General features: G+C 58.2%; 2 protein-coding genes across 12 annotated transcripts in view; both read left to right on the forward strand.

Annotated features, from left to right (window-relative positions):
* P2RY8 (P2Y receptor family member 8) overlaps positions 1-995 on the forward strand; it is a 44308-nt gene extending 43313 nt beyond the window's left edge. For 6 of the 8 annotated variants that reach the window (XM_059384929.1, XM_059384933.1, XM_059384934.1 and 3 more), the window contains one exon: positions 77-995. The gene's annotated coding sequence lies outside the window, so the exon portion shown is untranslated. The remainder of the gene's footprint in view (positions 1-76) is intronic. The other 2 variants (XM_059384931.1, XM_059384936.1) reach the window with 2 other exon arrangements.
* A 2370-nt stretch (positions 996-3365) lies between these two features.
* On the forward strand, positions 3366-24630 carry ASMTL (acetylserotonin O-methyltransferase like). 4 transcript variants are annotated; one of them, XM_059385927.1, is made up of 13 exons: positions 3366-3523; positions 5423-5554; positions 7052-7099; positions 7231-7295; positions 7928-7989; positions 8961-9069; positions 10007-10403; positions 12629-12791; positions 14638-14813; positions 16512-16629; positions 17468-17614; positions 18773-18895; positions 24528-24630. In XM_059385927.1, the coding sequence occupies exons 1-13, from the start codon at positions 3431-3433 to the stop codon at positions 24539-24541; spliced, it is 1647 nt and encodes a 548-aa protein (XP_059241910.1). In that variant the 5' UTR covers positions 3366-3430; the 3' UTR covers positions 24542-24630. The 4 variants fall into 4 exon arrangements, with proteins under 4 accessions (XP_059241910.1, XP_059241908.1, XP_059241909.1 ...); XM_059385925.1 differs by lacking the exon at positions 24528-24630 and adding an exon at positions 22894-24486; XM_059385926.1 differs by lacking the exon at positions 24528-24630 and adding an exon at positions 22765-22881.
* Positions 24631-27881: the final 3251 nt, after the last annotated feature.

Genomic DNA, 27881 nt, shown 5'->3' on the forward strand with positions numbered 1-27881 from the left:
GTTTGTTTCTTTTCCTCCCAATTATATTGTGGTAAAACACATACGCACAAAACTCACCATTTTATCCACGTTTAAGTGTGCAGGTCGGGGTGTCTGACACCTTCACGGAGCTGTGCCACCGTCCCCAACGTCCATGTCCGGAATCCTTCATCGAGGACAACGGGAGCTCTGACCCCACTAAACAAGGAACCCCATCCCCCACCACCTGCTCCCTGTCCCTATAAAGGTGATGCCACCAGGGGCCTCTTATACGTGGGATCACAAAGCATTTGTCCGTTGGTGTCTGGCTTACGTCACTGACCATCACGTCCTCCAGCTGCGCCCACGTCACCGCCGAATCCAGGTACGATTTGCCCCCCACACGGTTCGCGCGGTACGTTTGTAGAGGCCTCCCCGAGACACCCCAGTGCAGCTATGGGACATTTCCATCGCCCCCAAAAGATGCCCGATGCCCGTTTTCTCCCCATCCCTACGGCCAGCCCCAAACGAGGGCCCACGACTGTTTCTGCTTCTCTGGACGTGTCCTTCCTGTCTCTGTGACATCAGTGGGATCAAAGGGCACATGGGGGTGCTGCCATCCTGTCTGTTTCTCAACAGGGCATTTCGGGGTTCATCCTGTGTGGTAACATTTACGCTATTCTTCTCTCCTTGCTCCGTGGCCTGGGGGAGCGCCTCGTGTCCATCATGCCGGACAGAATCCAAACAGGCCCTCTTAGGCAGATTTTGACCCCAATCTCCAGCAAAGGGTCCAATCGAAATACCCAGAACAACAGGGCTGAAGTAGCCAGGACATCGGGAACTCTGCCTCCGTCACGAATTGCTGGGAACCTACTTCGACCCCGCCCTTTTTGCTCTTTCTGGAAAAGACCACCAAGAAAACGCATCCCACAGTTAACCAAGACTTGAGAACGTCATTGTTATTTGGTCAACACAGAAATTATTCAGATTCAGAGTGACTTCGTTAAAAAACAAAAACCTTCAGTGTTTGACCTTGACACTCTCTCTTTCTGATCTCTTTGGAAATCTGTGCGATTCTGCAAATGTGCGTGAAGGGTTTTTATTTATTGTTATTTATTATTGTAACTGTCGTGAAAATACCTCTAGGGTAGGATTCAATCCAAGTGAGGGCCCAGGGAGAGGGTCTCCAGACGAGGATAAGCCGTGTAACGGGTACACTAGTTTCTGGGACTCATGCATAAACCCTCCCACACACACACCCGCAATGGGCGGCCATCAGAGGATAAACCCCACACCAGGGCGTCCCCTAGTCTGTCACATGCGTGAGCTCCTTCATTCACCTCCCTGCAGTGGGGTAGGTGTTAGGTCCATTTTGCAGAGGAGCAAACCATCAAAACACCAGCCAGCCTGTTCCCCCTACTCAGTCTTCAGCAGTCCCAGCAAAGAAGGGTCTGGGTCCATGCCCACCACCCCGGCCCCCAGCTCCACTGGGGATTCTGAGTCCTTGTGTCTGTATCACGACACGCACTATGGACATCTAAACCTCCTTTGAACCCCATCCCATGCCTCACGGGAGATCAGCCAGCACAGAACACAAAGGGGGAGACATGAGAAGGAACAATGCCGTCCAAATACATCATAGGCTGTCACGTTGAAGTATGTGTGTGCCACATATACACAGACACACCACCTCCATACATGTATAGGTGTGCAATATGGGTTTATATGCCTGTGTACATACTCTTCTGGGGACACTTATGGTGGTCACAACGGGGGGGGGGGGGAGGAGGTGTGTGACTGGCATGTGGGACATAGAGACAGGGACACCTACAGCATAGCACCTGCAGGGCCCAGGCAGCCCCATATCAGAGAGTCATGCAGTCCAAGATGTCAACAGTGCCCAGGCTGAGAAGCCTGGACCATGCATAAGGACTGTCTATCCATCTACCTACCTATCCATCCAACCATCTATCCATCTATCCATCCATCCATATATCCATCCATCCAGCCATCATCCATCCAACCATCAACCATCCATCCATCCAGCCATCTATCAACCATGTATCCATCCATCATCTATCGATCCATCCATCCATCTATCTAACCATACATCCAACCATCTATCATCCATCCATCCATCCATCCAACCAATCATCCATCCATCCAACCAACCATCCAACCATCCATCCATCCATCCATCCATCCATGTATCCATCCATCCAACCATCATCCATCATATCTATCTATCCATCCATCCATCCATCCATCTATACAACCACGTATCCATCCATCATTTATCAGTCCATCCATCCATTCTTCTATCCATCTACACAACCATCTATCATCTATCTATCCATCCATCCGTCTATCTAACCATACATCCAACCATCTATCAATCCATCGATCCATCTCATGTATCTATCCATACCCACCTATCATCTTTCTACCTGTCCGTCCCTCCGTCCATCCATCCATCCATCCATCCGTATCTATCCATCCATATCTATCCATCCTATCTATCTATCACCTATCTATCATCTATCTACCTATCTACCTATCATGTCTATGGTCAGGGTTGTCAACTAAGGGCTATTCTGTCCGCAGGGGACCCCGGGGCAATGTCTGGAGAGACCTGGGGTGGTCACAACTCGAAAGGAAACCACTGCCATCTAGCGGCGCAAACTGGGCTTGCCGCTGGACGCCGTGGTGTGCGCAGGTCGCCCCGACCTGCCCACCAAATGTCAGTAGTGCGGAGGCTGAGAAGCCCCCCACAGTTCGCAGGACAGAGTCTCCCTCTCCCTGTCCCTATCCACTACCTGTTTACCTGTGTATCCATCTGTATGCGGCGGGGCTGTCCACCGAGGGCCAGTCTGCAACGCCCCCCGCCCCGGGAACCCCCATCTCTGCCCACTGCCTCTCGGGGAACACCTGTCTCTCAGGGACCCTCCCCTCCACGCCGCACTGTGCTCTCGGGGACTCCATCTCCCCCCTCCGCCGTGCCCCGGGGACCCCATCTGCGCACCCCCTCCACCGCCTGCAGGAGACGCCCCCATCCCTGCGCCCGCCCCCCACTGCTCCCCAAGGGGTGCCGGGACATTGGGTTCTCGGAGATCGTCCGCAACGACCTCCCCCCCCAGCCCCTCGGCGGCGCAGCTGGCTTTGGGGCGCGGGGCGGTGCGGACGCGTAGCCTGGAGTCCCGACTCGGAAGGCAGGGGCGGGGCTCCGGCGGATGGGGCGGGGCGGGGCCTGGGCGGGGCGTCGAGCGGGCCGCGGCCGCGTTGGGGGCGGGGCATCACTCGGCCGACGTGTGCGGCGCGGGGCGGGGTTCCGGCGGGCGGGGCGGGGCTTCGCGCCGGCCCGGGCCTCGTTGGGGGCGGGGCCGCACTGGGTCCGGAGCGCGCGGCGCGGGCGCGGGCGTCGGGCTGCGGGTCCGGCTGCGGGCCCGGTGCGCGGCGCGGGGGTCGGGTCGCCATGGTGCTGAGCCCGGTCATCGGGAAGCTGCTGCAGAAGCGCGTGGTGCTGGCCAGCGCCTCTCCGCGCCGCCGGGAGATCCTCAGCCACGCGGTGAGCGAGCGGCCTGCGCCGGGCCTGGGGCGGGGGGTCTGCGGCGGGGCCGGGGGCCGGCGCCCGGGAGTCTGCTGCCTCCGGGTCTGCGGACCCGGGGGATTGGAGCCGTGCGGAGGAGAGTGGGGGCTCCTGGGGCCAGGCGCCTACCGACCTGGGCACCTGGGGGGCCTGGAGCCTGAGGGCCTGGCGCGCTGGGGCACCTGGGGCCTGCGCCCGGAGGTCCGGTGACCTGGGGCTCTGCGTACTGGGGACCGGGTCATCTGGGGGGGTCTGGAGCTGGGGATTTGGTGATCCCGGGACCTGGTGTTCTGGGGGGGCCTGGAGCTGGAGATCTGGTGATCCGGGGACCCAGCGATCCGGGGACCTGTGGATCCGGGGGTCTGGAGCTGGGATCTGGTGATCCGGGGACCGGTGAATCCAGGGGTCTGGAGCTGGGATCTGGTGATCTGGGGCTCTAATCACTGGGGAACTGGGCCCCGGGACTCTGGTGATCTCGGGGAGTGGGGCACCTGGTGATTGGAGCTCTGGTGACTGGGGATTTTGGTTCTGCTGTGGAGGCGTGGGAGAGGAGTTGGGAAGCCAGAGACCCATTGAGCTGGGGAACCGGGGCTTGGGGCAGGGGTCTGGAGACCTGGGAGGTGGGGAGGTCAGGGGGTAACTGTGGGGGGAGGTACGGAAGGGGGAGGTCTTCGTGACTGGGGGATCTAGTGATTGGGAGCCTGGTGCCTGTTCCCAGGGGCTTGGGGACCTAGTGAAAGGAAGGGACTGGTGCCTGGTGGTCGGGTATCCAGGTTCATGGTGACCAGAGACCTGGTGACCCACGCAGGTGGTCTGGTCACTGGTCCCTGGAGCCAAGGGCCCTGCTCACCCAGGAGGGCCCGGTGCTGGGGGCTTACTGACCAGACCAGCTAGGCGAGTGCCAGGAGCCCTAGTGACCCTGGGACCCATTGACTGGAGTCTAGCGACCTGTGGCTCAGGCTGGGGAAAGTGGGACTCTGTGTGATGGGGGAACAGGGCTCTGCAGACGGGGGTCTTTGTTGGAGCTGTGGATAGTGATTGAGGGTCCCAGGGACTGACGGTAGTAGCAGTCTGCATAGTCTGGGAACAGAGTCTTCAGGCCAGGCCGAGTGGCCGAGGACCTATTGGCCGGGGCGGGGGGTGCGGGGGTTTTCCCGGGCCAAGGCCATGTCTGTGCCTGACCTGTGTCCATCCTGGAGGTGGTAGTGGGGGACGGACAGAGCCCCAGTGGAGCGGACGTGGTCTCCGTGGGGACGCCCCGTCTGGGGGTAGGGTACTGGAGGTAGGAGGAGGGGTTGGGGTGGGTACAGACCAGAAGACGGCTCACAAGGCGATCCAGGGAAAACGGGGTATAGGAGGCCAAGGACCAAGGGGGGGCCCTCAGAGAGGTATGGGAGGGATGGTCAGAGCCTCACTCAGGGGAGCTCTCTCGGGGGGAGGGGCACTGCCCAGAGGTGGGGGGAGTTTGACCCTTTGCGATCAAGGCCCACATTCCTGCCCACACATGTTTGGGGACTGCGGTCAGTCCTCTGTGGCATTTTGTGCAGGTGGATGTTTTTAGCTATTTGTACACCGTGGGGATGAAATGCCGGCCTCAGGGACACTCCGGGAGCCCTTTGACCCCACAGAGCCTCACAACCCAGTGCCCTAGCCAAACTTTCCTGCTGGCTTCTGTGTACCGATATCTTCCCGGCAGGTGCGCTGGGCCCCCACCAGCCCCCGCGCCTCCCCAGCCGGCTGGGAGCTGGCCCTGGTCAGCGTTTGGCATCTTCCCAGCACGTGGCAAAGGCCACCTTTACTGTAAGTCGGGCGCCCTGCTGCTCTGCGTCCTTGGGTTCTTCCTGCCAACCCTCAAGACCCCGATCTCCCCTTTTCCAGGGTCTCCGGTTCGAGGTGGTTCCTTCCAGGTTCAAAGAGAAGCTTGATAAAGCGTCCTTCCCCACGCCTTATGCCTATGCCATCGAAACAGCCAAGCAGAAGGCCCTGGAGGTCGCCAGAAGGATGCACCAGGCAAGGGGGCTCTGCTCCTGCGTCTTCACAGAATTCTCTTGCTTGGGAGGGCGGTCTCGGGGTCTCCGTGGACATGCCGTTGATAAAAGCCGTTTTCTGTATCGTATGCAATTATGGTAGCTCATCTACCAATGAGTGTTACAGTGTAACCTGCTCTTATAATTAATATAACAGTATCTTTGATATAACATGGTTCATATCCATCTGTTACTCTGTAACGTGCTATTGGGATTAACAGAGTGGTATCATTTACCATAAAAAAAAAAAATTAACATAGCTTGGGGCGCCTGGGTGGCTCAGTGGGTTAAGCCACTGCCTTCAGCTCAGGTCATGGTCTCAGGGTCCTGGGATCGAGCCCCACATCTGGCTCTCTGCTCAGCAGGGAGCCTGATTCCTCCTCTCTCTCTGCCTGCCTCTCTGCCTGCTTGTGATCCCTGTCTGTCAAATAAATAAATAAAATCTTAAAAAAAAATTAATGTAGCTCATCTATTACTATGGGCTACTATGTAAAATACTATTACAATTAACATAATCGTATCATTTATAAAAAGGAATGAATATAGATGATCTACTACTGTGTATATTATACAAGGAATCTTGTGGGTAACATAACAGCATCCCTCAAAATAAATGAACAGACCTGAACTATTCTTATACGTTACTGTGTAATACACTGTTGCGATGAGTATAAGAGCATCACTCATGGTACAGAATTAACAGACCTAAAATATTACTATATAAAACTATATATACTATATAAAACTATGTTACTATATAGTAATAAAAAATATTACTGTATAAAACTATATATAGCAGCAGTGACTGTTATGTCATTATTTATGATACAAAATTAACAGACCTGAACTATGACCGTTACTATATAATATACTGTTACAATGATGACAACAGTATCACTTACGACATGGAATGGACGTACCTTAACTCTTACTATATGTTATTATGTGATGTGCTGTTAGTGACAATAACCGCATCATTTATGATTCAGAATTAATGTAGATTGTTATTGCTAAGTGTTACGATAATATCCTGTTGCAATTAACGGAGCATAACAAATGCACGGTACTGAATGCTAGAAGAAGTATTGATAGAAATAAGCAAGTGTTGATCAATTGATTTTCGACAGTGGAAAAGTGAATATTTACGGACAAGCTAAGTTCAAGGTTCCGTACAGATCCCCGATGACCATGTTCAGCTCCAAGCCTGAATTTTCTACTTGGATTTATTTTATTGTCCAGTGTATTGACCAAGTTTCAACTTAATGTTGAGCGGGCCAGAAAACACCGGCTTTGTCCTTAATTCAGGATAGCTTGGGGAGGATTTGGAGTCACGTTCGTGTCCTTGTTGGGGACATTGAGGACACCCACGTCTTAGTTTCTGAAGTGAGAGTGGCCTCGTGCCCACCCGTCACCCCACCGGGGTATTTGCGGAAGACGCACGGGGACGTGGTTTCTAAAGCTGGGTTTGGATTTCTTGCAGAAGGACCTCCGGGCCCCCGACGTTGTCATCGGAGCGGATACCATTGTGGTGAGTCCCCCCACCTCGGGGCCCCCGTTCTGGCCTCCAGTTTGGTTTGTGTGTGCTTGGTGACCGAAGTCAAGGTGCGGACAGGGAGAGCCAGCTGAGTGAGAGTGAATCCCTCCCTGGTTCTCTCGCAGACCATCGGGGGTTTGATTCTGGAGAAGCCGGTGGACAAGCAGGACGCATACAGGATGCTTTCCAGGTGGGTGCAGACGGTCGTCCCCCTGGGAACAGCACTGGGGCAGGACTGGGGCAGGGCCCGTACATGGGGTACGTCAGGGCCTGGGACGGGGTTGGGCTTAGGATGGAATGGATAATGTCTGGGTGGCATCAGGTCCTCAGGTTAGGGTCCCAGGCAGGGAGAGCACCTAGGGTGGGGACAATGTCCACAGTGGGGTCAGGTCCCCAGGTTAGGGCCCTGGGCAGGGACTGCCTCTGGGGCAGACTTCAGGTCCAGTGAGTTCTGTGCCTGGGGAGGGGTCTGTGCACAGCCTACCTGGCCACCCTCCTGGCTGTCCCTGTGTCCATGAGCTCTTACTCCTGGTCTCCTGTCCTACTTCTGAGTGGTGGTCTCCCCATGTGCACCTCCATGTGCTCGGCTCTCCCCACGAGCTCTGCTCGGGCAACAGGTAGACGGGCAGTCTCCCTCCGGGCCGGACGTGCTCAGCCTCTACCTCAGGGCGTCTCAGCCCCGGGGCCGTGCCATGTTCCATGCACCCACGTTTCACTCTGCTGCAGGACAGCAGGTGGACGGCTGAGAGCAGGGTGGCGGGAATGTGCCGCAGAGCACGGCTCTGGCCAGGGGGACACGGTCGTGCCGATTGCATCTTGCAGGTTGAACGGGAAAGAGCACAGCGTCTTCACGGGCGTCGCCATTGTCCACTGTTGCACCACAGGTACAGCACCGCCGGCCTCCTCCCCAGGCCCGGGGCCACCGCGGGCGGAGCCGGTGACCCTGCAGACCTGCGCCCTCCCTCCTGCCTCGGCAAGTCGGGGCTGCACAGAGGCCTTGGAGCACCTGACAGAGCTGGGCTCGCCCGCCCAGTGTGACCCACGCAGGTGCTTCCCTCCAGACCTTCCGTCCGGAAGACAGAGAGGGCTGGCTCACGCCGGCCAGCCGGAAATCACAGCAGGACAAAGAAGGTTTTTTTAAAAAGGACCGAAACCCCAAGGATTGTCTGCAAAAGCTGCTTTGCATAATGTGCCCCGCGGGCCGTGCAGGGGCTTTCCAGCCCCAGAGCCAAGGTCTCTGGGCCAGCCCGGAAGTTCTGTTTCTTTTCTTTTTTTAAGATTGTATTTATTTGACAGAGAGATGCGTTGAGGGAGGGAACAGAAGCAGGGGGAGTGGGAGAGGGAGAAGCAGATTTCCTCTGACTGAGCAGGGAGCCCAATGCCAGGCTCGATCCCCTGGGATCAGCTGAGCCGAAGGCTGACTGATAATGACTGAGCCACCCAGGCGATGCCCCCCCGCCCCCACCCCGAGGTTCTGTTTCTGGGGGGAAAACCCAAGGCCCCATGCTTGTCTGGGTGCTGGGCGCTTGCAACATTGTTCATTCCCCAAAGCCCAGGTCTGGGTCTGCAAGTGGCAACTTTTGTATCCCCCAAACTTCCTTACCCCCCCCCCCCCCCACTGTTCTGGGTCTTGGATTGCAACTTTTTATTCCCCAAACCCCACCCCCTGCAGGTTGCAACTTTTTATTCCTCCATGGTTTTGCATGCTTGAGTTTGCAATTTAATTTTTCCTGCCTGAAGCCTCCTCCTGCCCCTAATTAAGAACTGAGAACCCGGACCGATGTCCCCCAGGTGCACAGAGCCCAGCGGTGGGGCCCTGAGGCTGCGCACCCTGACCGGCCGCCCTGTGTTGCAGACGCGCAGCTCGACTTGGAGGTGTCCGAGTTCCACGAGGAGACCACGGTGAAGTTCTCTGAGCTGTCGGAGGAGCTCCTGTGGGAATACATCGACAGCGGGGAGCCCATGTGAGTCCCTCAGACGAGGACACTCATTCCTTCGCGTGGGTGGGCCACCCTCAGGACAGGATCCCCTCCAAACGTCCCACCTCCCAACACCATCCCCTTGGAGGTTGGATCTCAGTATATGAATTTGGGGGTGCGGGGGACACAGACATCTGGTTCATGGTCATCGTGTTACTGTCCTGATTACACCGGGGGCCGGGCTCAGTTAGGCAGTGCAGGGACCCGGGTGATGGGCTTGCTGGAGGAACAGCGGGGGTCAGGGGCTGCTGGCAGGGCCCGTGTCAGGACCTGAGCTGCCCTGGCCTGGGACAGTGAGTGCGAATCACCCCAAGTGTGAGACGCGGTCTTGGGCTGCGGTCCGGTGAGCAGGTGAGTACACGGCCGAGCTCACCTGCTCCCGGTTCTGTTCCCCACGTGGAACGGGGCCAGGTGGGGGACAGGTGCTTGAGTACAGATGCCAGGGGACGGTCCCAGTGCTGAGGATGCCCCGAACCGACGACTCCTGCCATTTTAAGGACTGGGGTCAAAGGGAAGCAGACGACGGAGGGTCAGGTAGAACGTGCTAGGCGCTCAAGTCAGGGTCCAGGAAAGGACCTTTGAAGTGCCCTCTTCTGTGCCTAAGGAGGTCTCGGCAGAAGCTGCAGGACCAGAGATGCAGGCGGGCACAAAAGCATGGCCTGGGTGGGGCGTCCTCACGGCACTGCCCCTGAGATTGCTGCCCCAGGCCTGGTGTGGGGGGCAGTGTCCCCGAGGGGCCGTCTGGGACACCACGTCATCGCCCAGGATGGGACTAGACTCGTCACTGAAGCAGCCCGGGGGGATCGCTGGGCTCCCGCCCGCCATCCCGTCTGATCACATGGAGTGAAGCCGTCCAGCAGGCACCCGTCTTTTGACCCTTCAGACTTTGATTTCTCCTGTAACCGTCTTCCTCCCCGCGCAGGGACAAGGCCGGCGGCTACGGGATCCAGGCGCTGGGCGGCATGCTGGTGGAGCACGTGCGCGGAGACTTCCTCAACGTCGTGGGCTTCCCCCTGAACCACTTCTGCAAGAAGCTGGTGGAGCTGTACTCCCCGCCCCGTCGCGAGGACCTGCGGCGGGTCAAGCACGACTCCATCCCCCCCGTCGACACGTTCGAGAACCCGAGCGATGTGGAAGGGAGCGGCTCCGACCCCGCTCAGGGCGATGACGGTGGCGGCCACGGAAGGGCAGAGGCGGACGGGGACCGGACACAGGCTCCTGCTGGCCCGCAGGGAACAGACTCTCACGGGACAGGAGAGAGCCCGCCCCCCTTCCCAGCGGGCCTTCTGGAACTCATAGACGGCTTTAAAGCATCAAAGGTACCTGTCTGAGTGTCCCGGGGCAGCCGTAACAGATGACCGCAGACTGCGGGCTGGAAACCCCACAGTTTCATCCTTTCTCAACTCTGGAGACAGGATCTAAGATCCAGGTGGGGCAGGACCACTGAGATCCAGGCGGGGCAGGGCTGTGCATCTTCCTGAACCTCTTGGAGAGGGTCCTTCCTGCCTCTTCCAGCTTCTGAGGCTCCGGGTGTCCCCGGGCTGGTGGCCGTGTCCCTCTCATCTCTGCCTCTGTCCTCACATGGTTTATCTGTGTCTCATCTTCTGTCTCTTACAAGGACACCCGTCCTTGGATTCAGGACCACCCCGATCCAGGATGAGCTCATCCAGAATCCTTCCCTTCATCCTATCTGCAAAGACCCTATTTCCAAATAAGATCTCCCTTTGCAGGTTCTAGGGGCCAAGACTTTGGCCTATCTTTTGGGGGCCGGTGTTCAGCCCATACAGGTGTCCCCAGCTGATTTCCTGCCTTCGTGAAGTGGCTTGGCAGAGAGAGAGTGACTTTGGGGGTCACAGAGGCTGTGACCTGATTTGCTGGGGCTCAGACTGTGGCGTGTGAGACTCGTGCTCAGGGCTGTGGTGGCCGAGTCCGGTGCCCAGCTGGGGCGAGCTGTCTGTGATTACTTGAAGGTGAGCAGCGGTCTCATGACCTCAGCACAGGGCACACAGGGCATCGCTGACCGGCCTCTCCCCAGCCCAGGATGACGAGGCCAGAATGCTGACCGTGCAGCAGCCTCGGGGAACCCAGCATGCCCCTGGCCAGGTGGACTCTAGCACTAGGTCACTAGCTGCCTGGAGGGATCTGTGACCTCCTCGTACTGTGGCTTTGGGATCCCAGACACCTGTTCTAGCCAGAGGGTGTCGCAGGTGGTGAGGGAACCTGCAGGCCACTGGGTGCTCTCTGGAGCCAGCTGGTGCCTGTGGCTGTGGCCTCCCCAGTCCTTCCTGCGAGGTCATAGACACTTCCCAGAAACACCCGGGTACCCACGCCACACTGGACAGCCTCTGAGGCAGAAGCCCACCTGGTCGTCTTCCGCCACCTCCGTCAGGGACAGGGCTGGTGCGGCCATCCATGCCCCCACACGGCCATTACATCTCTCCAACCTTCTTCTGTCCCACTCGGCCGACCTTCCAGCCGTCTGAGCAGCTCTGGGCTTCAGAGAGAGAGCTGGAATGCGGCCCTCCCCGTGCCTGGGCTCCGCAGGGACCACGTCAGTGGCTCTGGGGTGCTGGGTGGGGGGACTGGAGATTGCCCCTTCCCACACTGCAGCCCTGGCCACTTCCCTGGCCTCGTCTGGGGCAGAAGCTCTCCTGATTAGGAGAAGTGGTTGTTCTGTGTTATGCCTCAAAATATCAAATTTCTCTGCAAAGTGATAGTTAAAAGATAGTGCATTGGACCATCACCTGATGGACGTATACGCTGTCCCTCTCTTCCTGTCGATCTACCTGCTTATCTACCTGTCCTCAAACTATCAGCTAGGATCTATCTACCTATGTACCTGTGATCAAAGATCAATTATCTGCCTATCTCTCGTCTGCCTATCTGATCTATTATCTGTCCGCCTAGCTACCTGTGTGTCTGTCTGCCCGCTTACTACATCGCTGTGTTGAACAAAGGTCTCCCAGCGGTCAGGTGAGCTGACCAAGCTGAGGGGCAGGAAGGAGCCTGGGAGCGTGTCTCCTCACCAGGGCCGTCACGGTTCGTTCTAGAAGCAGCTCTGCATCGGGCCCTTGAGAACGTGCATCAGTTGTTACAGATGGTTTTGGCATCACGAGGTGAGGGCAGTGTGAGCAGCAAGGTTATCGCTGTCACCGGAGGGCATCTGTTCTGAGCTTTGTAGAGACTCTGCACTTGAGGACAGCCATTTGCCTCCAAATACAGTCACATCCTGAGGTCCTGGGAGTTAGGGCTTCAGCCTACAGATCTTGGGTGGAAACACCATTCAGCCTAAAGCCGCAGCACACTGTTTTTTCCTTCCCCCCATGGCACCGTTTTTCTGCTTGGTATTCACTGATGTGCTTTTGCCTTGTGCAAACCTGGTATCAGCTGGTGCTGGTGCCTAAATCTACTGTCTCTGGAGGAGTTTCCGTTGACAAGTTAAATATGTTTCACAGCTTTGACCTCCATGTTTTGGGTCCACAGGAGTCAAAAGTCCTTGATAAGTCACGGAGTAAGTCTAACTGGAGTTGTTTCTAATGGATAGGCCCTGTTCGTGGCTTGCAAGCTGAATGTGTTTGATGTACTAAAAGTTGACGGCCCACTGAAGGCCGTGGATATCGCAGGCAAAATCGATGCCTCTGTGTGTGGAACTGAACGGCTCCTGGATGTCTGTGTGGCCCTGGGATTGCTGGAGAAGACAGACAGAGGTAAGAGGACATCTGAGGTGTCTTGCTGAGAATCCTTGTAGGTGGAAGTAAGTCACCAAGTGAAGGTGGTTTCTGAGCCAAGGCGGGGAGGACGAGACCATCAGAACGTGGCTTTTCCCCAAGGGGAGAAGCAGAGGATGGAAGAAAGGAGACATAGGTGTGCGTTGGCGGGGGGTGGGGGTGTATTAGGAGAGTGACTTCTCTATGGGCTCTGCTCTCAAACGACCTATATCAGCGTTCACCAGAGAAACAAAACCAGTGGAATATATGTGTGTGCAGAACATAGATACGTGTTTGTTTTTGCTTATTTAGACAGATGAGATGAATGGGTGGGGACACCTAGACAGATAATAGCTTGGTAATAGAGATGAAAAATATGTAGGTAAGTAACAGGAGATTTTGATGGATAGACGGATGGATGGATGGATGGATGGATGGATGTGTGGATGGACAGATGGATGGATGGATGGATGGATGGATGGATGGATGGATGGGTAGGTAGGTAGATGGATGGACAGTTGGACGGGTGGATGGATAGGTAGGTAAGTAGGTAAATGGATGAGTGGAAGGAGGGATAGATGGGTAGGTAGGAAGATGGATGGGTGGACAGATGAACCGTGTGGGTGACACTGTTTGCTGAAATGAACCAGACTGTTGAGCCTGGCCTCAGAGCAGACGATCCTCCGGATGGTCTCTGTGGAAACCTTGGGAGTGATGGTGGGGGGGAGGTGGGATCGAGGGCCCCGGGCAGGAGAAGCAGCTTCCCTTCTGTGATGAGGAGGAAAGCGGGGTGCTGGCAAAAGCCCCAGAACCTGCCCTTTGTACAAAAGTCATACAGACATGTGATTGCGATCTGGAGCCTAGAAAGCAGAACTTTCTCCTCACCCAGATCATTGTAACGATGATCTCTTCTGTCCAAAATAATGACTGAACCTCGAGAAAGTTTCAGGTGTCCAGATTTCTCATCCCCGGGGACCTTCTTCCCACACGTTTTCACTGATGCCTTGCAGGGTTCTGCAGGCAAACCCCGTGAACCGTTCCCTCACATGCACAGGGGGCACTGCTGCTCTTCCAAAGGCCTCAGAAGGACACTGAGGTGTTAAAAGGGATTCGGTGCTGTTCTTTATTTCTCATAATTCTTCATTTCTCAGCCTGTGCAACCTTCCATGGAGCGATAGGGTCTTCCCCACCATCACCTGTACACCCAGTCTCCCATTCTCCAGATGCAGGTGTCCCAGAGGGGCTCCCATGGGCCAGGTCTTACAGACAGCCCAGCTGGGCATGAAGCGGGTGGAGACAGGAAGAGACTCACCACCAGTTCAGGCTCTCCAGAGAAACAGAACCCGTGGTCTGTAGACCTGCAGGTGTATAGCAAGGAAATGGCTCATCCCGCTATGCTAGTGGGGTGGTTGAAAATCAGTACACAGTGACCCTGAAGTCTTGAGACACAATGTCTTCGCAAAATGTCATCCCTGCTCTTGGCACCTTCGCCTGATTAGATGTGATCCACCCACATTGCCCAAGGTCGCCTGTAGTTCTATATGTCAAAACACTCCACAGCAACGTCCCTCCTGGCATTGTACCTAAGAACCGGGCACCATGACCCAGCCAAGTGACTGTCCTAGGGGGTTTGGGGGCATCTCCCCTGGGAATGTCCACCTGCTTGGTTAACACAGGAGTCCACCTGCATGCTGGGTCTGGGCTGTCTCTCCATGGAGCCGCCCCTGAGCGGATGCCCTGTGCCCCAGTCAGGCAGGTGAGGTTTGTGCCCCCATGTCAAGACCCACGCCGTGGGCTCTGCTGCGGCGTCCCTGCTAGGAGCCCCCACGATGCCTTGTCACGTCAGGTTACCGCAACACGGAGCTGGCAGACGTGCACCTGGCGTCGGACGGCGAGTATTCCCTGCACAGCTTGGCCACGCACAGCAACGACCACTTTTGGAGCCTCTTCACGGACCTGGAGCTCGCCGTGCGGGAGGGAGCCAGCGCGGCTTTTGGGAGGAAGGCGGAAGAGCCCGTTCAGGTACCGAGACTCGGAACGTTTGTTGCCACGTCGTGGGCGTATCTTCCAAAAGGACCGACGGGTGCAGAACCCTTGCCCTGCCAGTGGGTTAACAGGGACCTGTTAGAAAACCACAAGAGTTGGCTCCTGTGACCTCAGGAGCCGTGCAGGGAGGCCCGTGGGCAGGGGCAGGGCAGGGAGATGGGGGCCAGGTGGTCCCGTGACCACCAGGGCCAGGTGGTGCCCGAGAAGAGACAGTGCTTGTCGGACCGCACTTGGGCCTGCACAGAATTAACGCACCGTGTTTCCTTCTTGTGGTTAAATCGGAGGGACCCTGTCCTTCGAGCTCACGGTCCGCAGAGCCCTTCCTACCGTGTCTCTCCCTCGTTCCCCTTCCCCTTCCAGAATGCTTTGGGGGTTTGGGGTGCAGCATTGGCCGAGGGCAGAGACCTGTGGCACTGACCCAGGCTGTCCGCGGGATCCAGAACTGACCGTGAGAGCACGGGGCTTGTACCCAGCCTGGGCAACAGGGACAGAGACAGACGGTCACAGGAGGGTGCAGGCCAGGGGGCTTACGGACAACAGACATTTCCTTCTGAGGGTTCTGGGGGTAGCATCCAAGGTCAAGACGCCTGCAGACTCAGGGTCTCTTGGCTCTAACTCGACTGTCTTCTCTCTGGTCCTCACCGGGTGACGGAGGCAGGTATCTCTGCACCCTCATGACCCCGTCCCCTGCTAGACGCCCACCTCTGACCGCCATCCCCGTGGGGCTTAGGTTTTGACATGGGAAGTGGAGGGGAGTCGGACGCAGCAGAGAGACCCCCAGTCGGGTGGAGACAGAGAAGAGAAGCCACAGACGGGGCTCCCTGGGCACAGAGTGGGGCGGTGTAGGGCCAGGAGGAAGGGAGGGACCCCTGTGAGGTGGGCTGGCTCAGGTGGGCTGCCTGCGGCCCCGTCTGTCCCTGTGGGAGTCCGGGACACGTCCAGCATCTCCTCACCATGCTGTACCCTGCAGCGCTGGGGGCCCCAGGAGGCACCCTGCCCAACGGGGGACCCCATCCTCCATGCTGCCCTGCGGAGGTCCCGACCACACGGGGACCCCACAGGGGAGCTGGGCGAGGGGCTCCGGTCTGACTTTTGCTGAGATAGTCAGCAGCACGGAGCCAGCTGTAGGGGCCCCTGGGGGACCCCACCCTGGACCCCTCCTCCTTGTCCACAGAGACCCTTTGTGGGGGGTCTGGAGCCTCCAGGGTGACCATCCTCGACGACTGACTTCAGATTCTTAGACGTGGCATCTGTTAGGATGGGAAAGGGGGGGTTCCAGTGCCGCTGGACCCCCAACCCACACCCGCAGCACTGGGCTGGACAAGGTCCTGCCCCCTCGGACCCCCCAAGTCTGCTTCCTGCCCGACCCTACCCCAACCTGCCCCTAACCCTGCTCTGCCCTTCCCCTGCCGGCTCTGCACCACCCACCTCCTCCCGACCCAGGCCTCACTGTGTCTCCCCAACCCCCTCCCGACCCAGCTCTGCCCTACATGTCCCCTTTCCCGACCCGCTTCCCCACCAGACCCCTTCCCCGGTGCAGCTGTGCCCTGACGCTCCCCTCCCCGTGAGCCCCGCTGAGTTCCCACCTGCAGAAATGCCCGGTGGCCCCCAGCCAGAGTGCAGGAGCTCCCCGGGCCTCGGTGGGGGCTCTCCTCACGCCCCATTCTCTTTCAGAGCAAGCACAAGACGCTGCAGTTCATGAGGGCGATGCACGGCTTCGCCATGCTGACGGCACACCAGGTGGCCACCGCCTTCGACCTGTCCCAGTTCACCTCCGCCTGTGACCTAGGAGGTGCGTAGCGCCCCCCGCCCGCTCCCCCCAGGAATCAGGAGCAAAGGGCTCTGTGCATTTCTTATGTGAAGTCATGCTCACCTCATGTGCTCTTAAGATGTCCAGGATGCATCTCCCTCTTGAGGAAGCATCTGAGGCCTGAATTTGGCCATGGCGGGAGCCGGGGCTTGGGCAGAAATCCCCAAGTGCTAGGAGGTTCTAGCGACGGGCAAGGACCCCCACAAAGGTTATAGGGCCCTTTCTGGTGGATGCTGAGTGGTGGGAAGAGGATCGCGACCCCATCTGCCCCCATCCCATCAGCTCTAATTGTGCCTCATACACTTTCCTGCCCATCCCAACCCGCTCCCTAGCCCAGGGACAGCACGCGGGGCAAGCAGATGCCTGCCTAAGAGGTCCAGTGGGATTGGGGTCCCAGAGGACCAGGTTTTATTTCCCTGTCAGCCGCATACCTTTCTTGCTGGTGGCCCACAGTGGCTGCTGGTGCACCAGCCATCACACCAACCATCTTGCACCAGAAAGGAGATAAGGTGCAGCCTCCCCTTCCCCACCACACAGCTGGGCTCTGTTCGCCCTCCATGACTCTGTGCCCACCCCTGCTCAGTGCTGGACCAGCACTGGCTCTGGCACCAGCAAGTGAGGTCCTGACCTCAAGAGGCCGCGAGGCCTGCATGAGACCACACAGATCTATGCCACGGCTGGCTTTCTTTCCCGGTGTTGACCTCAGTCTCTGTGCTCAGGCATCATTTTGGTTTTACCATGGTTGAATTTGGGAGACGGGTGAGGGTTTCATCAGTGCCGGCAGGTCGGGTCACGAAGTGTGTGTTGGCATTTCCCGCAGGCTGCACAGGTGCCCTGGCCCGAGCGCTCACCCAGGAGTACCCGTGTCTGACCCAGGTGACTGTGTTTGACCTCCCGGAGGTCATCGAGCACGTCACGTGTTTTCAGCCCGAAGGACGGCGGACGGACCGGATCAGCTTCATGCCAGGTAGACGCGTCTCGGTCTTTGCTGTGAGCCAGTGTTCGGCCAGCCTTGTTTGTTTGTACAGAGGCAGGTGCACGTCTGTGTGTGTGACTGTGTCTGTGTGTGTATATGTGTGTTTGCATATGTGCATATCTGTGTGTGCTGCCTGTGTCTCTGTGTGTGTGCACAGATGTGTGTGTTGTCTCTGCATGTGTGTGTTGTCTCTGCATGTGTGTGCACGTGTACATCATCTGTGGGTGCATATGTGTGTCTCCATGTACATGCCTATTGTCTGTATGCCTGCAAATGTGCGCCTGTGTATATGTCTCTGTGTTTGTGTGCCTGGGTGTGCACAGACTCGCATGTGTGTTGTATGTGCGTGCATATGAAACAAGAAACAAGTGCTGCGTGTGCACTTATTTCTGCATGTGGGTATATGCGCACGAGTGTTGTTTGTGCGTGTGCATGCTTGTGTGGTTTTGCCTGTGTGCTGTGTGTGCACATGTGTTTCTGCATGTGTGTGCATGGTGCGTTTGTTCTCTGTGCACATGCACGCATGGGCGTGTGGTCTGTGTATTCGTGTCTATGTATATGTGTGTGCCTGTGCATATATGCGTGTGTTGTCTGCGTGTCCGTGCAGATACGTATATGTCTCTGCGCAGATCTGCGTTTTGTCTGTGTGCGTGCATGTGGGTCTCTGTGTGTATGTGCACACCCGTACGCATCTCCAAATCCTGCGAATAGGAGTGCGAGTGGCAGTGGGATTGGAAGCCGTCACGGTGGGAGGGCAGGTGGGACGTGGAATGGCCGACGTGAGCATCTCCAGGTGTCTACAGCCCACCCAAACCCCAAAAGCAAGTTCCACAAAAGCTAGAGCAGGAAGGCCTTGAGTTCGACGTGAGGGAGAACTTCCAGGAGGGGCAGCCGTCAGTGTGGGGGCAGCTGGACGTGAAACCGCTCCCGCCCCGAATCTTGGGAACACCCAGCCCCAGGGCAGACGAGGTGGCGGGCCCGGGGTTCCCCGCTGCAGGTTGTGGGGTGCAGGACACCGTTCTCCCCCCACAGGCAGTCTCTGCCTTCTGCTCCAGCAGCTCTGGGGAGCGGCACACCCCCGGTGTCCAGCAGGGGCAGGACCCCGTCCGGCGTCCCTGACGGACTCCTGACATCGTGTTGTCACACCAGGTGACTTTTTCAAGGACGACCTCCCGGAGGCAGACCTGTACATCCTTTCCAGAATCCTGCACGAGTGGCCGGACGACAAAGTCTGCGAGTTGCTGAGCCGCGTCTCGAGCCGCTGCAAGCCGGGTGAGTCCGGGCCGCGACCGGGTCCTTCTTGCAAACGGAAACGCCGTTTCCACTTACAAAGAAACAAAGATGTGTACAGAGAGCCGTGCCCCCGGCGCTGTTTACCGCGTCCCGCTGACGATGTGCTCGCGCCACAAGGGGGTGGAGGAAGGTTTGGGGACGTCTCCCTGGATCCCCTCATCCAGTCCCGATAAAGCCAGTGACGGCATCTTTGCTCTCAGGCCCCAGAGTCTCCAGGATGCTTCTCCGATTGCTGTCCTGGGCGACCCTTGTCCCCGCCACCATGTCCAACCACTCAGGGCCATCATGGCCCATCAGGCCACAAAGAGGGGCACGCCCAGTTCCTGGGATCCCTTACCAGGCCCTCGAGGTCCCCAGTCCCACAAAGCACAGCCCTCACTCCCATGTCCTGTGCCTGGTCCACTTAGGGAAGAAACACACTATAGCAATTCGCGGGTCCTTCCGCTCCACGGCGGCCGGGAAACGCCCCGCGCGTTTGAGCTCCTCTTTCGCACACAGAGAACGCAAAGCTGAAGTGCAACAGGGTGTGTGTGGATAGTGTTAGAGAAAGAGAGAGAGACCGGTCTGTTCCGAGGAGTCAGTTCATGTGATTGTGTAGCCTGGGATGTCGAACGTCTGCTGGTGGACCGGGCAGCCGGAGACCCGGGGACAGGCTCCTGCTGAGGCTCAAGTCTGCACACAAGCCGGAGGCAGAATTCCCTCTTCCTGCAGGAGGCCAGTCTCTTTGCTCTCGAGACCTTCAACTGATGAGACGAGGCCCACCCACACCGGGGCGCACCACCTGCTTCTGCCAACTGAACCGTGAATCTCATCCTCAAGGAACCATCCTAGAAACCCCCGGAGAGATCCTCCGCCACGAATTGGGGCACCGCGGTCCAGCTGAGATGACCCGTACAATTAAACATCACCCCCGGCAGCCCCCTGGCAGGGCCATGTTATCTGTGGCCCCCAGCTCAGACACAGGGCCCCGTAGAGGGCACACAGGGACATATTATTCGGCATGAGGTTCAGCTAGCATTTTCGATGCCTCCCGTCCGCCTGCTCCTCCACGTGCTGGCCGCTCGGGGTACCCCCCACGCCCACCCTCCAGAGCAGAGTCTGGGAGAAACATGGAGAGTCTCCTAGCTCCACACGGTGCCCCCGCTCTGCGCAGGCAAACAGGCATCCAGAACTGAAAGGTATGCTTGGGGACCGTGGGACAAACAGGCTCGCAGAAGGCAGAGGGCAGAGTCCGTCCCCCGCTCCGTGCACAGAGCGTGGCCGCAGGAGCAAACAGCAGGAAAGTTCTAACCAGTAAAACGGGGGAAAAGGCAGAGACGGAGCGGACCGACAGCCGTGCCAGGAAAGTGAGACGATTTAGGGTTCTAGCTGGGAGCCCTCATGCCGGACCCCGGGACCCGGAATCCGGGAAGCATCCCGCATTGGGCACAAAGCCGACGTTTCGGGATCCCGGGGATCCAGACGTGAGCCTGCGTGGAGACGGAGTCCCGCACCAGGAATGGGCATGAGAAACACACGGGGTCCCTCAAAAGGAGAGTGAGGACAGCAAGGCCATGGTGGATCTTCAGCGGGGAGGGGCGTCTGGGGGGCACTGAGCGTCTGACCCTTGATTTCGGCTCAGGTCACGATCTCAGGGTCCTGGGATTGAGCCCCGCATCGGGCTCTCTGTTCGGCAGGAAGCCTGCTTCCCTCTCTCTCTGCCTGGCTCTCTGCCTACTTGTGATCTCTCTCTCTCTGTCAAATAAATAATAAAATGTTTAAAAAAAAAATGCAACCGAGACAGCGAATTACCAGTTCACAGCTGTAGACAGAAAGCCCCACAGGCGTTTGTGGACTCAAAGCGCTGAGCACTGCTCCCCCGCCCCCGCCCCCGCCATTCCGAGGAGGCTCCTGGAGATGTTCTGGAGTGAAGTACACCCAGACGCTGCCCAGGAACCAGACACAACGGTGCTCCCACCACGGGACAGCACTGAGGGTCCTCAGGTGATGGTTCAGGTGCGGACGGTGCGTGGAGAGTCCCGTGGGCTGGACTAGCAGAGACTCGGACACAGGTGCGGGACGTCACACGTCGGAGCGTTTGGAAACAGTATCGCCACACGTGGACCCATCTCCTGGGGCATCTGGGGACGTGAGCGTTTGGGGACACGTTAACAAGCGCCGCAGAGAAAATTGAGCAACTGCTTTTCAGTGAGCCAAGTTCTGTGCCAAGAAAGGCGGTGGCGTCCGGGCATCCTTGTTGGTCTGTGCGGCTGGATGGCTTGTGCAACTTGCCCGCCTCCCAAACCCCCACCGCCGCTCCGAAGTCATGTCCACTGGGAACGTGTGAACCGGACCTTGTTGGGAAATAGGGTGTTTGCAGAGGTGGTGAGGGGAAGGCTGAGAGATGAGCTCACCCTGGGTCAGGGTGGTCCTGAATGCAAAGACAGGGGTCCTCGTAAGACACAGAAGAGGAGACGCAGACGCAGAGGAGAAGCCACCTGAAGATGGAGGCAGAGACGGGCGGGATGTGACCACCAGCCCAGGGACACCTGGAGCCCCAGAAGCTGGAAGAGGCAGGAAGGACCCTCCCCTGGAGCCTCTGGGCGGGAAGCAGTCCCTGCCCCGCCTGGATCTCCACGGCCCTGCCCCGCCTGGGCCTGAGACTCTGGCCTCCAGAGCTGAAAGAGAATAAATAACCAGTCTGTGGTCACTTGTTGCCACAGCCCCAGGACACGCACGCTGTCGGGGAGAGGCAGGCGTTCACGCGGCCATCCCCGTGTCACGTGGGCACACGGGCTGCTCCGCGCAGAGAACGTGGTCCTGGGAAGACGGGTTTCTGCCTGTTTCTTCCCTGCAGCGTGCCTAAGCCCTGGAACGGAGCCCAGCCCAGAGCGGATGTCCACAAAGCTGCGAGTGAAACGATCGTGAAAGCGCCCCCACCCGCTGGAAGGCTGCCATCCTGCCCGTGCGTGCCGAGTTGTTAGCTTGAACTTGGCCTCGAGACAGACGACCTGACAACACAGGCCGTGGCAGCCGCTAGGAACCGGGGCTTCCCGTCCGCCCCCAGAGCTGGGAGTTGGGTGGTTAGCCGCACCCAGGGCAGAGTGGAGGGTCCTGGGGGTCCACAGGACAGAGCCGAAAGTGCCCGGTTTAACCTGAGTCTTCTGGAGCCTGTGGTGTTAGACACCCGTGTGCATTTGTTTGAAAAACACCAAGATGGATGATACGCTAGAGAAATGCTCCGATCCCGGTTCGGTTACCCCGCGTTCCCTTGCATGCCTGGAACCAGCAAGAGAAGACGCCCCAGAATTGTCCCAGCAACGGCCACCACTGGGCCCTTGCCTGTGGATCTCAGGGGAAGGACAACCACCCCAGAACGCAGACATGAACTACGTCCTGCCGGGCTCCGAAGCGTCCCGAGGGAGCTGAGTTCCCGCCGCTTGGTTTCTCCGTCCTTTGTGAAGGGCTTTGCATGGAGAGACGCGGACAGACGCGTACGGGGCGCGTACACACACACATGCACACACACACGCACACACTTTGTTCTTGAAGCTCTCACGCTTTGTGCACCCGTCACGCAAGGGTTCCTGGGTCTGGCGTGCCTGGTCCTGGCCGTGTCCCGAAGCAGGTGCCGACCCGGGTGTGCTCCTGGGGTTTCCAGGGTGAATGCGTGCTCCTTGCTGGGACCACGGGACCCTGCACCCAGCGTTTCTGGCTTGTGTCCCCACACGGGGAACCCTCAGGGGAGCCCTGGGCTGCGTCTGTGTGACTGAGCCCCCGTCCAGGCTGGCCCGTGAGACCCCTCACTATCTCTGTGTTCTCTCTCCATGTCTGTCTCTGTCTGTCCCCCTGCGGTTCTGGCTCCCCAGGCTGGCGGGCAGTGTCCTCAGCCTCCCCGCAAGTCGGCCCGAGCTCCCGTGCCGCTCGAAACCGGCCACCCCCGCGAGGCTCCCTGCCGAAATCTTGTCTGTGACTCTAGCTAACTGTGTTCTTCACAGGCGGCGGCATCTTGGTGGCTGAGAAGATCCTGGAGGACAAGCCAGCGGCACGGGGCAGCCTGCCGGCGTCCTTGAACCTGCTGGTGCGGACCCAGGGGAGAGAGCGCGGCCTTCCCGAGTACCGGGGGCTGCTGGAGCGCCACGGCTTCCGGGACGTGCGGCTCGCACACGCGGGGGACAGGCTGGACGTGATGCTGGGCACCAGAGCCTCGCCACCCTGAGGCCCCCGGCATGAGACGCTGCTCTCCCAGGAGGCCGACGGGCGGCCCCGTCCCCAGGGTCAACCCCTAGGTACCACCAGGACTGACAGCATCTCACCAACCGTGGAACCACACAGAATAAAGCAGCAAAATGCACCTGCTCCAAGCTCGTTTGTGGGTCCCGAGATGGAGCAGGCTGTGCCCGGAGGTGGGCAACACCAGCCAGGTGCGCACCCCAGGACCTACCTACATGGCTGGCTCTCCAGCAGGAGTCAACCTGCGGCCGCCGCCTCCTTCACACCTGTTCTAGACCTGTGTGTCCGTGTGACTCCCGGCCGCTCGGTCCCGCGGGACACCTGCCGTGTGCCGGGTTCCTGGGGCTCCCCGTCTCCTACCCTTTCCACCTGGATGCTGGGAGCAGGGCCGTGGCCTCCCCCCGCGACCTTGGACAGCTCACGTCTTTAAGAAGCTGGTTAGCTCCCGCGGCGTCCAACCCGCGTCCCCAGCCGACCGGTTTCTCGCTCACGCCTCTCGTGTATGTTCCCTGACTTACCTCGTTGTCTGAAAGAGGGCAGGTGTGTCCCTGTTCTCTCGTGGGGGGCAGCAGCAAATGCTTATGACCCACGAGCCGTCTGTCCTTGACGTCACGGGATGATTGGAGAAACGGCCCGGCCAGTCCCACAGGGGCCACGTTCGGCGAGGCCAGCCTGGCGGCGTTCTCTGCCCGTGCTCGCGGCTCACAGCTACCTTCCGGGGCGCCTGGCGGGCTCGGTCGGCCGAGCCCTCCGCTCTTGGCTTCGACTCAGCTCGCGATCTCAGGGTGGTGGGATGGAGCCTCGGGTCTGGCTCTGTCCTCGAAGGGGAGGCTGCTGAGATCCTCTCCTCCTCATGCCTCACCCCTACCACATGCACCTGCTCTCTCTTTCTGTCTCTCCCAAATAAATCTTTTTAAAAAGTAATAATAACAGCAGCACCCAGAGGGGCTCTGTCGGTGAAGCGTCTGCCTCCAGCTCCGGTCATGATCCTGGGGTCCTGGGATCGGGTCCCGCGTCGGGCTCTCTCGCCCAGCAGACCGTCTGCTGCTCCCTCTGCCTCCCTCAGTCCTGTACAGGCGCTTTCCGCCTCTCTCTGTGTCAAATAAGTGAATCAAGTCTTTTGAAAAAAATTAATATTGAAAACCAATAAGAGTGAAAATAAAACACTGTACGTTTCTTAAACATAGACAAATCTATGCAGATTAACGCTTCCTGTGTATGAAGCTATTTTGTAAAACCATGCAGTATGTATCTTTTATGTGCAATTCTAGAGGTATATACTTATAATGCAAATTCTATATATTGTGTATTATCTGTATCTGTTCTACGCAGACATAAATGCATACTTTTTGGTTGAAGTCCGAATTTTTTTCTTTATTTCTTTCTTTTGAATCACAAGGTGTGTCTCCGTAGGAGGCTGGAGTGGGAGAAGGGAATGAGACGCTGATCTAAGGGGCCATGCTGTCCTCCGGGGCGCCCACGACTGCCCTGTGCTGAGAACAAAGCTCAAGGACTCAAGGCTCCTCTGTCCCCTGTTCCTGGCCCCGGGCAGGCGCCAGGGAAGATGCTCCTCCCTCCCTGGGGCCCGTCCTCCACCCCATCCAGTCCCCACACCCACTGGCCAGGGCTCACATCCGCCGTGAACTGGCCCCAGCTGGGGGAAGCTGGGTGACACTGACACGGTCACCTTGGGCCACTCCGGTCATGTCCTTCCCCACCTGGGAGAACAGGGCGTTTCCTGCAGGACCTTTTGTATAGGTGGAAAGCTGTGGCCTCGGCAGTGGGTGTTCCCCGTACACCTGTTGTCCAGCCCCTGGGCTGGCCCGTGAGCTGTCTCAAGGACATGGGTTTTGTTAGAACCCACCGTGCGTCTCACCACTGCTGGTGCCTGCTGCCGTGACTTGGAACACCCAAGCCCCCGTGGGTCCCGGCTGCACAGAGGGACCCGGCCCCACGACCCCCGGAGGGGCTGACCCTGAGTTTTGCACACCCACAGCTGTGTCCTGAAACCCCGGATCCACCCGAGGGAGACCCGGGGTGGAGAGCAGCCGCCAGATCTCACTGGAGAGTCCCACAAAGGTTCTGTGGGTTCCTTATCCTGACCCGTTTTTGTCCGCAGGAACTTTTCGTAGCCAAACCTCGGAAAAATGAGAAGAGAAAATGGAATTTCTATACTCTAAAGACCTGACCTTTCATGTATTAGGAACGCTGCTCAAGCTGTCTTTAGGGGAGTCTGGGAAAGAACGGAGAGGGTGTGCGTGCACACACAGGTATATGTCTTTAAAGGGTTTTTACTCGGGCCGCCTGGGTGGCTCAGTCGTTACCTGTTGCTGGTCATGATTGGGTTCGAGGCCCACATTGGGCTCCCTGCTCGCTGGGGAGCCTGCTGCTCCCTCTGCTTCTCCCCCTGCTTGTGCTCTCAAATAAATATGTAAAATATTTTTTAAAAAATATATAGGGTCTTTACTCTTGAGGAACCAAGAGGGCTTTGCAGGTTGCAATTCCGTGCCTGAGCAAAGCCCCCCGCCTACTCCGGGGGACGGTCGTTCCCCGGTGCACGCATGCTCTCCTACCGCAGGTGTCTGCCCTGTCTGACCGCATCGCCGGATGAACTCTGTCCTCCAGACATTCGAGGGTGGGGGTTGTACGGGAAGCCGTCAAGAGAACACCCAAGAAGACATCGCCAGGCTCCCTCCCGAGGTTCCCTCCCAAGGTCGCGTGTGGGAGTATCTGGTGCCACTCCTGGCCAGCCTCCTCAGCACTCACCAGACCGGGTTACTCAAAGGCAGAGCCTCCATGAAGGCCACCACCCCCACCCCAGGGACGGACTCACCCACCTGCCGGCTCACAACAGGCAACCCTACCCACTGCACGGCCCTGTTGTCAGCCATTAGCTAAAATGCACAAGGTTTTACCACGGATTCTTACGACAACCTCTTTATTAGTTCACACCCCCATTTCTCAGAAATTCGGGGGATGCGTATTTAAGCACCTGCTGGCCAGGTCGCCGCTGACCTCTAGCGGCACCCAAGTTGTGGTCTTGGGTCTTAGGAACGTGGGATCCTTCTCATGGTCCCCGTGCCCCCTTTCCGGTCTCGGGGTGGGGGTCCTCTGCCTGGGCCATCCTTTCCGAGTAACACTAGGTTCTCGGTGTCTGGGTTGGAGAGACCCCGCTGCCCTCTTGGTTAACCTCTATGGAGCACAAGGGCCATGTCCCCCACCCCCCTCAACACACACACACACACACACACACACACACACACCCCAAGGACGAACAGGTGAGCGCCTCAGTCTAACCTCCATGGCAAAATGTGTTCTTAACATGAGTTACTTCATTCCTACCTCCCTTCCTTCCTTTCTTTCAGAATCATTCTCCAGGGCCCCTGGGGGTGCCAGGCTGACCGCTGCTGGGGTGGCCACTGGGAATCCGGAGCACAGGAAGGGGTGCAGACCTCTCCCAGGTTAACCGTCCCCACCTCCAGAAGGGGTCACTCTGCGGAAGCCCCTTATTTCCAGTCCTAGGCTTGGAGTCCCAGTCTGAGCAGACCCCAACCAGCTTCATCCTGGGCGAGCAGCTGGTTGGGCCCTGAGGTTCCGCCCCACCCACCCACCCCAACCCCGGGGCGGTGATCATCATTTCGAGGGCCCCTTCCAGCCCAGACAGGCTAATCCAGTTCTCACCTGGGAGTGCCCAGACGTGGGCCTCCGAGCGAGCTCCTCATCCCCACCCAGCACCCAGAGCGGCCATCTGTCCTCTCATGCAGAGCCCATGGCTGCTCCGGCCAGAGTGCGACTGGACCCTCCAGGGACCTTCTCCACTTCCTGTCCCAGTGAAGCTCAGGAATGTGCCAGAACCTCCACGGCCCTCCCCACAGCCCTCCTTGTAAGCCCAGACCCTCTAAGCATTTAAGTGACTTCTGAATGCCTCCCCCCACCTTCTCCCCTACAGCTCGATCAGCCTCTGTGCCCTGCCAAGAGCCTTTCCTGCCTCTCCTGGAGGTCAGGACAGGATGCAGGCAGGCATTTGCAAGGACACCGGGGACCAGCGAAATCATAGCCTCGGGGTGCCCTGGGCTCTCCTGGATGCTTTGCCGGCACCCATTCAGCACTAGGGTTTTCTACCTGCTACTGTGGACACAGGAAACCACACGGAAGTGCGGCAGGCGCAGAGGAAAAAAGGAAGGAATAGGAGAAGAGACAGGGAGGGAGAAACCCCAAGAAGCCGGGGCTGAGGATTGCTCTTAAAGATGGAGTTCTGAGCTCGCTGTTTACACCGCTGTAAAATGCAGCTCATGATACACTTACCGCTCCTGCAATTTGGTTACAACTCAGTAAAAGGCTCAGGAGGCGAACCTCCAGGCTTGGGGAGTTTCACGAGCTCTGGGGGTGCATGGAGTGGGTGTGCACGTGTGTGTGCAAGTACTTGCGTGTAAGGACTGGGTGTGCACATGTGTACACATGCATGCGTGGAAGGAGTGGGTATGCACGTGTGTGCAAGTGCACCTGTGTGAGGAGTGGGTTTTCACCTGTACGTGCAAGTGCACGTGTGTAAGTGTGCACACGTGAGCAGTTGGGTGAACACAGGGCCTGTGCGCTGAGGGCCACCATGGATCACCAACCCATATGGGTTTTGGGACCCCCATGTCGGGGTGGGGTCCTCCACCGGGGCCCAGGGCGACCAGGCCTGGGATGGTCTGAGTCTCTGGGGCAGGAGGCGTGTCTCGAGATGTGTCAGTTTGGGGGGGGGGGGGGG

The sequence above is a fragment of the Mustela nigripes genome, chromosome X (genome assembly GCF_022355385.1).
Source record: "Mustela nigripes isolate SB6536 chromosome X, MUSNIG.SB6536, whole genome shotgun sequence".
Classification (NCBI taxonomy): domain Eukaryota; kingdom Metazoa; phylum Chordata; class Mammalia; order Carnivora; family Mustelidae; genus Mustela; species Mustela nigripes.